At 49.3% G+C, this 12092-nt stretch overlaps 1 protein-coding gene across 1 annotated transcript in view; it reads left to right on the top strand.

The window, feature by feature from the left end:
* Nucleotides 1-2900: 2900 nt before the first annotated feature.
* Nucleotides 2901-12092, top strand: part of PKP1 (plakophilin 1) — a 46786-nt gene continuing 37594 nt past the window's right edge. The window contains exons 1-2 of the mRNA XM_065404177.1: nt 2901-3099; nt 11535-11635. Of these exons, the coding sequence (XP_065260249.1) occupies nt 2901-3099; nt 11535-11635 (300 nt within the window). The remainder of the gene's footprint in view (nt 3100-11534; nt 11636-12092) is intronic.

Here is a 12092-nt window from a genome sequence, read left to right as displayed (position 1 = left end):
CGTGATGTGCAGCTGTCTGCTATTCCAGTCCTGGGACCACACACAGCTCCGCCGATCCATCTCGATTTTAACCTGCTGCAGCTGCCTCCTACTGTTCTGACTTGAGCCTCTCTTTAGCAAAGAATCATAGAATCATAGAATATCAGGGTTGGAAGGGACCTCAGGAGGTCATCTAGTCCCACCCCCTGCTCAAAGCAGGACCAATCCCCAAATGGTAATTAACTTTGTGGTGCCATGGACAAGTGAGTGACTAGGGACTAAAGTGTGAAGAAAAGTGGGTGAAATACTCGTAGCTACACCTGAAGTACTCTAAGTACGAACGTTGCCATGTTTTCTCGCTGTTTTGACATTGATCCTGGCTTCATGAAAGCGTGAAATTTGTGGCACTTTTGCAGTCAAATTTAGGGTGACCATATTTCTTAAAGTAAAAACGGGATGGCTGAGGCTCGCCCAAGCCATGCCCCCTCCCCCAAGATTGCCAGAGCTGCCCTCCCCATGCTGCCCGCAGCTGAGGCTGACCCCCCCCCCCCCGTGCCGCCCGCGACTGGGGCTGACCTCCTGAGCTCCGTGCCACCTGGGGGCGGGAGTCAGCTCTGCAAGCAGCGCTGCCCGCCAGCAACAAATTTCTCCGCTCTCCTGCTGGCGGGCAGTGCTGCCTTCAGCTGACACCTCCGCTCTGCCTTGCAGCTCGGACAAATGCCCAGTTTGGGCAAAAATGTAGGGACAGCCGGGACAGAGCTGAAAAAGGGGACCGTCCCAGCCAAAATGGGACATATGATCACCCTAGTCAAATTACTGTTTTCACAAAATGTTTCAGGGAGGCGTGAAAAAGGGCAGAACGAAATGGTGACCAAGTCCCCTCCGTGTTTTCCTCACGTCTCTGTACAAAGCCCATCAACCTTATGTGTGACCCCAGCCAGCACTTCAAGTTAGCCCTCCAGCCATGCAAAGCCAGATCTCTGACCCTCTGTGCCACTGAGGTTCAATAAGGAGAAGCCTCAGTATGAAGCATGTAAGGTCTCTGCATTAGGAGGATCTCTGTTCAGAAATGTAGAGGAGCTTGTTCCTCCTGAAGCGTGTCTGAGCCCTGCACCTGTACCAGCGGTACACCTATCCTAATTAGTGCCTCGGCCTGCTTCTGCATCTGATTTTGTATGTTTCACACTCACTTTCCTACAGGTGCACCTGTTCGTTAGGGCTGGAAAATTGGGCTTTTGACCAAACAAAAATGGTTGCAGGAAGAGTCTGGTTCCCCAAGAGGGTTTATATTTGTGGTTGAAAAACTGACAAACTCAAAGCTGAAAAATTTTTGGGGGGGGGAATGGGTTTTGGTAGTTTTGGGTTGAAATTTTCAATTTTTTAATATCAACTCCCCCCACCCCCGAAATTCCCCCCACCCCTAAATTTTCTGACCAGCTCTGCTTCTTACGTGTGTATCATACACGTCTCCGGTACCTGCATTTGATTTTCTTAGTGAGAAGCTGTAGGGCATCCTCATGTAGGAGTGGAAGTGGAGCCCAGGTCCTCAAAGGGCTAACTCCCATTGCTTTCAATGGGAATTAGGCACCTACAGACCTTTGAGGATCCAGGCCAGGGTCCCGTGCATTTTCCTGTCAAGTGCATGGAATGAAGAGCAGAAGTAGGACCAGTTCTGACTCTGGAGGGGTTTCTCTTTGGGGAGGGCTTCCCGTGGTGCTCCAGTAGCAGTACTAGAGTCTAGAGGCCCTAGCCGAGCACAGAGCCTTATTGTGCTAGGCGCTGTACATACATAGTGAGAGGTGTTCCCTGCCCCCCACAGCTTGCAGTCGAAGTGGACAAAGGAAGTGGTATCCTTTGACAGAAGGGGAACTGAGGCAGAGAGAGTCACACAGGGTTTCTGTGGAAGATCCAGGAACTGAACCCTATGTAGTGCGTCACCCCCTCCACACTTCTGCTGAGCAAACACCATGTCTGAAATCGTCTGTGCTGCGCTGTCAACCCAGGCAGCTCAAACTCCGGTTTGAGCCCAAACCCCGCTACCATCCGTGCAGAAATCAGTCTGACTTGGGCCAGAACCCCTCTGGACTTGTGCCCGTGGGCCCTGCTGTGGGGGTGGGTCAGAGCCTGAGTCCTGCTGAGACCCTGCTGCAAGCCGCAGATCCGAGTCGGAAGTTCAGCATAGCGCAGTACGGACGCGTTAGCCCGGCTGAGAGACCTGGGTCCAGCAATTGAAATCCAGGTTTACAATGCAGCGCGGATGCTCTAGCAGACCCGGATTTACCATGCAGCGTAGAGATGCCCACAGAGACGCCGCCTGTCCCCTAGGCTGTTGGTGCTGGTGCTGGATGCTGATCCAGTTCACACTAGGGAAAAGAAAAAACCTCAAAGCAAAGAAGGGAGGGAGCAGGCTGCATGGGGAAGGGCCCAGTGATCCATTGCTGGGGAGGAGGGTGGTCATGCAGGGTAGTTTTCTACCTAGACACACAGCTGGCAATGAATCTGCAAAGGGGAACTGGAAGCTGTCACTCCGAGGATGAAGTTTCCCGAGTCTATTCCCCTCCCACTCCATTTGCCTGCTTTCGCTTCTCTACTGCCTGGTGCATTTATGTGATGAGTTTAAAAAGCGCAATCGCATCAAGGTCAGCAATAAACCTGCCTGCCCTGCAGCACCTGAGCTGAGCGCGCTGTGCTCTCGGAGTGGGTGTGTGCAGGCAGGGGGCTGTATATCCCGTCTGACAGAGGGCGTGCCGGCTCACACCCCAGCCAGAGAGCCAGGGGAAGGAGCACGGAGAAGCCAGCAGCAGAGGGACGTATGGCAAGGAGGGATTCTTGAGGTTTAACCCCAGCTCAAGAATTGTTACCGTTGTGTTTTCTGAAGTGCAGTCAGGTGAAGCTCCAGTCCACTCGCTCTATCTGCAGCCATGCTTCACTCTCCGCTGAAAACAGCCCTGGCTTATGAGTGTTTCCAAGACCAGGCCAGTTCTACATTGGCCTTGCCCTCGGATCACAAGCTGAAAACTAGGGGCACGGGAAAACAGAGAGTCCAGGAGCAGGTGATGATGACGGTGAAACGGCAGAAGCAAAAATCCTCTCAGTCGAGCCTTGGGCACTCCAACCGAGGTAAAACCCCATCCGCCGCGCTCCGAGTAGCAAGGGATTCACATTCCCCCTCCCTGGGCTGCCTCAGAACCCACAGTGGGTTTGTATTTGGGGTCTTTGTAATCTAGGCTATTTGGTTCTGCTGGGTTTTGTCTATAGCTGACAAGCTGTCCCGTTTCTCTGGAGTTGCCTGCTGGGATTTCTCTGTCCAGAAGAAATGGCAGGCAATCTGGAAGGGCTAGCACAGGACTAGGAGTCAGGACCTCTGGGTTCAATCCCTGCCTCTGTTGCTGTGTGATTCTGAGCCAGTGACTTTACCCGCTCTGTGCCGCCGTTTCCCCATATGTAAAGTGGCAATCATCCCCTTCTCGTGGCTTGCCGTGAGGCATAGTTAATGTATCTTCATGATGTGCCTTGACAGCATCAGATGGCAGGTGCAAAGCATTATTAACTCTTTGTTCCCTGACTCTAAATAGTGTTTCGCTTCCCAGACAGTGATCTATTTTCCTCTGCATATTTCCCTGCCAATTGGATTATTTGCCAAATGTCTTATGACCTGCTCTGTATCTGGGCTCACAGCTCTGTGCCCTTTGGGTGGCTTCCTCCCCCTCTAGTCTAGGCTTAGGAACACTGACCGTGAGCAGCCCAACACATGTTTCCTGTAATGGTCCTGCTGGGCTCAGTGCAGCCAGCCAGACATGTGCTGTCTTTATACAGGGCAGCTCAGGCATGCTAAGGAGTTTAGAGTGGTGGAGAGCCAGCACCTTGTAAATCACAGAATATATTCTGTGTCTGTGGCTGGCTTGCTCTAGCAATCGCTGCTCTGTCGATTTGTTAGCACCTAAGAGGAGATGAAGGAGGACTAGAAATCCCCATCACATTTGAAAGGTGAAAATCATCTCTCCCCCTGCTCATTACTGCATCTTTGCACCTGAGCTCAAAGCGCTTTTCTGAACCTGACAGAAAAGCAGGTGAGCAGCATTGCGCACATTTTACAGACAGAGTTAGTGAGGTACAAGAAGCAAAGCGACTCAGCCGTGGTTACACAGCAAGTCTGTGGCAGAGATGGGAAAAGAACTGAAGAGCCCTGGACTGTCCTTTCTCTTTAGAGTTTGCTTCATTGTTCTTCCTTTGGGGAACTGTAGAAATTCTCCAGCAGAGGGGAAAAAAACAAAAAACCCTCAGAGCCAAACCTTGCCCCTCTCCCTGGCCGTGCAGCATGGTCCATGTGTTAGGAAGGGTTCTGTGACTGGGTCACCTACCTCGGTGATCATCTGAGCCGCTCTCACCATCCACTGCACCGAGTTATTCCGGTCTCGGTTGTGCTTGTGATTTCCAGTGGCCTTGCGATCTGGATTTCACTCCTGCCGAAAGAGTGGCAAAGCTGGGACATGTCCTCCTGGGGAGAAGATGTCCAGCTGTGATGGAAGGAAGGATGAGTGATACTGACGCTGAATGAGACATGCGAAGGTCTCTGCTCAACCCTTGAGGATCTGGACTGGCTTTGCAAGGTTGTGAGAATCTCAAGGCTGATATGTCTAGGTCGGGGTCGGCAGCCTTTCAGAAGTGGTGTGCCGAGTCTTCATTTATTCACTCTAATTTAAGGTTTCATGTGCCAGTAATACATTTTAATGTTTTTAGAAGGTCTCTTTCTATAAGTCTATAATATATAACGAAACTATTGTTGTATGTAAAGTAAACAAGGTTTTAAAAATGTTTAAGAAGCTTCATTTAAAATTAAATTAAAATGCAGAGCCCCCCCAGACCGGTGGCCAGGACCCGGGCACTGAAAGTGCCACTGAAAATCAGCTTGCGTGACGCCTTTGGCACACGTGCCATAGGTTGCCGACTCCTGGTCTAGGTGGACTCAAATATGAGAGGGGTCAAATATCCTTGTGCCTCTTCCAAAGGTTCTAGGTTACAGTGACACTTGACTTCAAATATAGGGCTGGCTTCCGAGGAGAAGCGAGGCTGCATTGTGGAGTTTGGGGTAGGGGTCAAGATGTTTAGACAGTTCCAGCTGGCTTCCTAAGCCCCATCAAACTCTTTCCTTTGCACGCCGAACCCACGGTCCGGGGGATGTAGCAGCTCTGTGGAGCAGCGTGAGTATGCAATACCCCATACTATGCCAGGATGGCAGTATATGACTCTATGGCTGCTGTGATTGTGGGAGCCAGGGCGTTGGTATTGAAGAGGGCGGCAGAGGCAAGCTTGTCTGTGCCAGCTGAAAGCGCTAATCACAGAGGTAACTGGAAGATGTGGTCATGTGTAAATCTGTTCCTAGCTCCTCTCACTTCTATCGATTAAGGCTTTGTGGTCTCAGGACCTGGTGGAATAAGAAACAAACCAGGCTGACAGTAGGTGCTGGATGAAGAAGCAGGGACTGAGACAACTTTGCCAGTTAGTGATGCTATGGTCGCTGTTCACCACTAATGCCTCAACTGTAGGCAGAAATCTTTGCAGACGTCCGTGCCGATTCTGCCCCACACCTTTGCTACAGCTCTGCTGGGGATTCAGCGTATGGCTGATGGGCAGGAGCAGGTGCCATGCAAAAAATGTGTGGAGAAATTGGGCAGATATTTACATGCTGAAGCAGAATCGCCCTTGAGGATTTGATCCAATAAACACCCTGATTTTCCAAAGTGCTTAGCACCCAACCCTCCCATGGATCTCAATGGGAACTGCAGAGCACTCAGTGCTTTAGAAAACCAGGCCCCTTGTTTAGGTAGATAGGCTCCTAAATCCAGGCTTCACATCTGGCTGCTGTTGAAAATTTGGCTAATTGTTGGTAATCACCTTGGACATTCTTGGCCAAGATATTGAGGAAACATCGACTATGGGACATTTTCTGCTTTTTGATTCTTCCGTGTCTATTCAGGGACTAAATAGCATTTTGTTTTATGGCACCCAACATTGTGCTGTGTTCGTCACATGAGATATACATTGCACAAGGTCCCAGAAGACAGAGCAGATATCCCAAAGTTCCCTAGAGAGTGGGGCAGGGGTGGAATCTCAAAGCAAAGTCACTTGAAAGGAATTGGATTAGTGTGGGATTTTTCAAAAGATCCTATGTGACCCAGGAGCTCGTAGAAAGTCAATGGGGCTTGTGGTCCTAAAATGAGGTGCTTTTTGAAAATTCCACCCCAAATCAGGCTGATTCTGAGCGAGCAGGTGTCTTCGTCAACAGCGACTCTGTGACCACCTTGTGCAGAGAGGCCAGTGAATGAGTGGGCCATGGAAAATGAACTCTCTCATCCTGGGACGGGTCCCTGCAGCTCCCACTGCTGTGGTAGTGAGTGTGGGAAGCTTACTGTGTTGCTGCCCATGGCCGATCTCTGTTGTGGCTGGATAGAGGACTTTGCATACTCCAGAGCTGTTAGAATCAAGATACATTGATATTTTTTTTAAAGCCATAACACGGGCCATAAAATTTCATCCCATTAGCCCTTCATTGAGCACAGTAACTTGTGTTTGTCTAGGACATGTCTTCTAGAGAGGTATCCAGTCTTGAGATGAAGACTTCAACAGCTGGAGAATGCATCACTACCCATTGCTAGTTTGTTCCAATGGCTAATCACCCTCCTTATTTCTAATTTGAATTTGTCTGGCTTCAACTTCCAGCCATTGGTTCGTGTTGTGCTGCTCTACGCTAAATGAAAGAGATTAATATACACCCATTCCCTCACTATGGTCTGGGTTCCTGGGTTGTTAATTGTTCACTGTGTGGCTGTGGTTTATTCCTGTGATGTCACTTTGCATTTTTTAAATAGATTATTTTTGCTGCATGGATAAGGTTTGGGAGGGGGGGAACCTTCTGAATCTGCAAAGAAAATGGAAAAACTGCTCCCTTGACATAGCTTATCTCCTCCCCTATCCCTCCATCCATCCTTTTAGCCCTGCTTAACGTAAGGTTGCCTGCGAGGAATCTGATTAACTTCCATTGACTAAGGGCATTCCTGCAACTCGTACTCACTGCAACTAGCCCTGAGTCACATGGGCAGCCCCACTGAAGAGTCTGTCAGCAGGACCCAGGGTTTGCAGGGGCAGACCCGAAAGACATACTAAGGAATGATAGAGATCCGTACAGCAGTCTAACCAGCCCTGAGCCCGCTCCTGCCAGCACCTCTCTGTTCAACGTCACCTGTAGTGTGTACAGCTGCACACTAGAATGCTGTGGCCCAGCTCTCAGGTGGTGTAAATCAACATCGCTGCTGTTGACTTCAGTGCAGCTCACAGGTGCTGGAAGTAGGGGGCTGCCACACCCCCTGGCTTGAAGTGGTTTCCATCATATGCAGGTTTACAGTTGGTTCAATGGCTCTCAACCCCCCCACTATACAAATGGTTCCAGTACAGTTGGTACAGCTATGCCAGTTTACCCTGCGGAGGGTGTGGTCCTTCATGGCGTGTCTCTCCCTGCCACTAGGAACCCTCTGGCTTACCCAGACTCCGGCTCAGTCCAAGTGCATTGTAAAGATCGAATTAACTGATGGACTAAAATAAATGGTGTACAGCGCACATTGAACCATTAGGTCATAATACTTCTGGGGGCAAGTGTAGGCTCTTCCCCAGTGAGCAGGACCAGTGGATTTCCCAGTAGCAATGAAGGGTTCCAGAAATGCTCCTCCTTTGGGGATTTTCCTTGGTACTCTCCCTTTTCCACCCCTCGCCATGCTATTTTCCAGGACACTTTGGTTTTCACTTCCAGAGCCTCGAGATCTGGGATGCACAACAGCCACCTCCACTTGGAAAGGCAGATTATGGGAGACCCACATTGTCCTTCTCTCCTATCCGCTGATTGCCAGTATCAAAGCCCCCGCCCACGATAAACTGAAGCATCAACTGCTTAAGTAGGACAGGACAATATGAGGCTGATGTTTTACATTGATTTCCCCCTGCCCCACGGAAATGATGCTCTCTTGCATGGAGGCTGAATTTCCTGTCCAGTTCTAGTAGCTGAGGGCCACAATTCCATGACAGTAGAGAATGCAGATTTCACACCCCAGGCTTTAAAGAGCATAGCACCTTTGGTGCTGTATATGCCACAGAAATTCTCAGTAATAAAGCCAATCATTAAATCTCACGGGGAGGGGGCGAACTGTCCGTGATGCAAAATTCCTTGAGACTCCAGCCCATAGTAATGAAGCTACACAATGAAAGCAAAGATGTGCATCAAAGGGGCTTATTTATTATTTGTATTGTATTATCGGAGTACCTAGGAGTTTAGACAGGATCCCATTGTGTAGGCATTGTACAGACCCCGAACAAAAAGACAGTCCCTGCCCCAAACAGCTTACATACTAAGTATTACAGACAGACGGGGGGAGTACAAAGAAACAATGAGATAATATCTGTCAGCCTGGCAGGCAGTGACCTTGCAACTCTGCTGGCTGGTGACCCGATTCAATAAGCATTTAGCACTCTGTCCGTTGACGAGCATCAATCATGAATGACTCAGGGTGATGTTCAGCTAGGGAAAGAAACTGTCTTGCTGCAGCTCAGGGCAAATTAAGAAGGTCCTTATGAAAAAGGCAGGTAGGGGGAAATTGTCCCAAAAACAGTGAGGGTCAGATAAGCCCATGACCTGCCCTGAGCACCAAACCCTTCCTGTACTCAGGAGTGTGTAGTGAAGTAGTTGTGATATGGTTAGCTGGGTTACACAGAGCATTATGGGATGAAGCCAGGCTCCACCCCTCCCTTACTTTTAGTTAATGGAGTTTTCGCCTGACCCTTGTGATGAAGTTGAATAAAGCAGCAAGTTCCCAGCCTGCAGTGCTGTGAGTCGGCTGATTTTTGCTGCAGTGAGTGGTCCTTTTACAAAAAGGGGAGCTGTTGAACTGCATGGGAAGTGGGCAAGGGAGGAAGGCATAGAAGCTCCACTCTGGGTGTTATTGGACATGAGCACAGATCAGGAGAGTGTTAGCTAAGAAATGATTTCCAGGCAACTGGGGCCAAGGGATCTGTCCCTAGTGCCGGCTTTGTTAGAAAACACGTACCACCGGGGAGAATCGCATGGGTTAAACCCATAGTTTCACATCCCACCCTACTCCTTCCCCACTCCAGCACCAACCTGCCCTATTGAAATCAACCCAGGGAATTGTGCCGGGAAATGCATAGAGTGGGGAAGTACTCAAACGGAGCAATGCCAGTGTGCCGTACATCCATCCACACGTCTTGCCATTCTCTTTGCCAATACAGCCCTTATAGGAAAGTCCTTTGGAAGTGAATAAGGATTAAATGAGTTGGGTTATAGAGAAATTAATAGGGTTCTGTACAGTGCTTAATTTGTAGTGAAAGAGGTGCCAGGGCTCAAGCAATTGTTTTCACTTTCATAACTGATGCAGCAAGCTCAGAGGTGCCAGGGCTCTGACCTGCCAAGCTCAGAGGTGCCGAGGCTCTGACCTGCCAAGCTAAGAGGTGCCGGAGCTCTGAACTACGAAGCCTAGAGGTGCCGGGGCTCAGCCCTGGCAAGACCTGGCCCAAATTAAGAATTGGTTCTAGAGACATTACTCTCCGAACCTCTTGAGTTTAATGGACAATGGAATCTTCAGTCTAGACATTGGCACAGAGGAGTCGGGGGAAGATTTCCCTGCTGATGCCCATTCTGGGTAATTTCTCCTACCTCTTCTGGATCAGTGTTTCTCCCCCTCTGGTACATTGCTCCAGCCTAGGATGATCACATGGTCATGGTCATCATCCATGCTATTGCTCTGGCCGGGAGTAGTGACTAGAATGTGCCAGCCTCCAGAGGTGGGTTGGGCTGGAGCGCTCACCTGCGCCGTGGTCTTTCATTACCCAGTGTGGGCGTTATTAATGAGTTAGAAGTTAGAAGCCTAATTGCCTTTGAGGATCTTGGCATTAGTGGCTGTAAGGCACTTTGAAGAGGAACAGTTCCGTGTGAATGACTGCAGGGTGTCTCAGAGTTGGCACACCAAACAGTCAGAGATGTAAGAGGGAGAAAGAGAGCTGATGATGCATTTTCTGATGAATTGAGGCTTTATCAACAAATGCCTGTTTCTATAACACAAAATGTTTTATGGAAACGTATGGGGTTCAGTGAACTTTAGATGAACCTTAGGCAGGTTTCCATCAGAAATCTGCCAGGTTTCCTACCAGCTCACCAGGAGGGATGCTGAGCCAAGGTCTTGCAGAGTCTGCAACTCTGGGACAGCCAGCCATGCAGACTGGCCTGGGGCTGTGGACACCAAGGCTTCCAGGCTCCCTGCCCCAGAGCTGGGAGCCTGGGAGTGCCTCAGCCAAGGCTCCCAGGGTTTCTTGGCTTCTGGTGCCCCGTGAGCCAGACTGACAGAGAGCCTAGAAGCTCTGGCAGCCACGGCTGGGCCAGGGACCACGGAGCTTGGGCTTCCAGGCTCAAATTTCTTTTGTAATTTTCAAAATGAAGTGTTTTCAGATTTCCCTTCCGCGTTAAATTTTGAAATTCTGCTTTTTCATTCTGAAATGGAACAAATTCTTTTCCAGAATTTCCTGTTGAAGGGAAATTCCAGTTTAGGACCATCTCTACTAAGAGACGAAGGGGCTACATTTTCAAAAGTGCCTGCTAATTTGGGTGCTCACATTGAGATGCTTTGGGCTTGATTTTCAGAGGTGTTGAGCACCTAGCACTCCCATGGAATTCCATCATTTACATTTCCTTAAATCAGGCCTTGGATGTCTTATTTTGGGCACCCAAAATTAGCGGGCACTTTCAAAAATATAGGTCTTATTAACTCACACTGTATTGTGCTGTCACAAAGTGCAATGGAGTTCCAGCTTGGAGGATAGTTAATACTTCTTCTAATCTTTGTTCTTAATGATCAATGTGACCTCATATAAAAGGCTTTCGGAAGGAAAGGGAAATTGGAGCAATGAAGCAAGGATTCCCTTACTAGAGTTTGCCAGTGGGAGGTAGATGGAAAGAGGTTTTACACAGCAGGGCTGGTCAGTTGTAGGCTGTTGAGAAGTTCATGCTTCTGGGCTGGGTTATTCAGTGGCTGATTAGAAAACCTGCAGGGTTTCTTCTTGATCTAAGAGATTTGGATAAGGACAGAACTGAACCTCTAAACTCCATTTCCACCACCATTAGCTAAGGGCCAGAGTGTGTCTCCTTGATTCACAATGACTAGTTGAAATTCATGGGACTGCTCTCAGAGCAAGGCACTACCCAGCACAAGAAAATGTGGAAGAATCTGGTCCTGAGGGGTGACTGGAAGGTTGGATCACCCCTCTCCTGCCCTTTATTCCTTTCTGAATGACTACTCAGAAAGGGCTTCTAGCCTTATGCAGCCATGTCCATTGAGAGAGGGCTTCTCTTCCCCCTGATTTATGATACGTCCATTGTCCTTCTCTGGAGGCCAGTGGGGAAGACCTTGACCCATCAGAGAACAAAGAACTCCATGTCCCACATGCAAACCACATAGGAGCTTAGCTTTCCATTCCTAATGTTGTTCTTCTGCTTGCAGGTTCCATGTATGATGGTTTGGCTGATGGCGTCAACTATGGGACTGCCCGGGGCAGCTATTATGCCAAAGCCCAGACAGGAAACAGCAACTGGGGGTATCCGGTAAGGTGTTCTTTTCTCTGTGCCTTGCTGTTGGGGGTGTACAGAGAGCAACTCTCAGCATGAGAGTCCATAGGAATGGACTGCTGGTCAATATGGGGAGCCAACGGTGCCGTAGAGACAAGAGTAAGATGGACATCAACAGCCTCCAGATGTTCTAGGCGGGCAAGGGAGGAAGTTAACTTGTTCCCTAAGAACGGAGGTAACAAATTTGTTTGGGCAGCGCAACAAGCCTGGGTCTCAACAGTTCACAATCTGGATCAGAACTCTCCTCTGCTGCTGGGTGGATGGTGTGGGGCCATTACAGGGGTAGGTTCAAGAAAACTTGTTTCTGAAACTGGATCTAGTATTTTGCTTCGGGCTCATCTCTGCAAATAAGGGAAAGATTCAGTGACAGGTGTGTGGGGGATAGGTAGGAAGGTCTCACTTAAGCTGTTGCCCCGCCTAATTGCTCTGACTG

The sequence above is a fragment of the Emys orbicularis genome, chromosome 4 (genome assembly GCF_028017835.1).
Source record: "Emys orbicularis isolate rEmyOrb1 chromosome 4, rEmyOrb1.hap1, whole genome shotgun sequence".
Classification (NCBI taxonomy): Eukaryota; Metazoa; Chordata; order Testudines; family Emydidae; genus Emys; species Emys orbicularis.
Note: the sequence above shows the minus strand (reverse complement) of the source record. Positions and strands in the feature narration are given on the sequence as shown.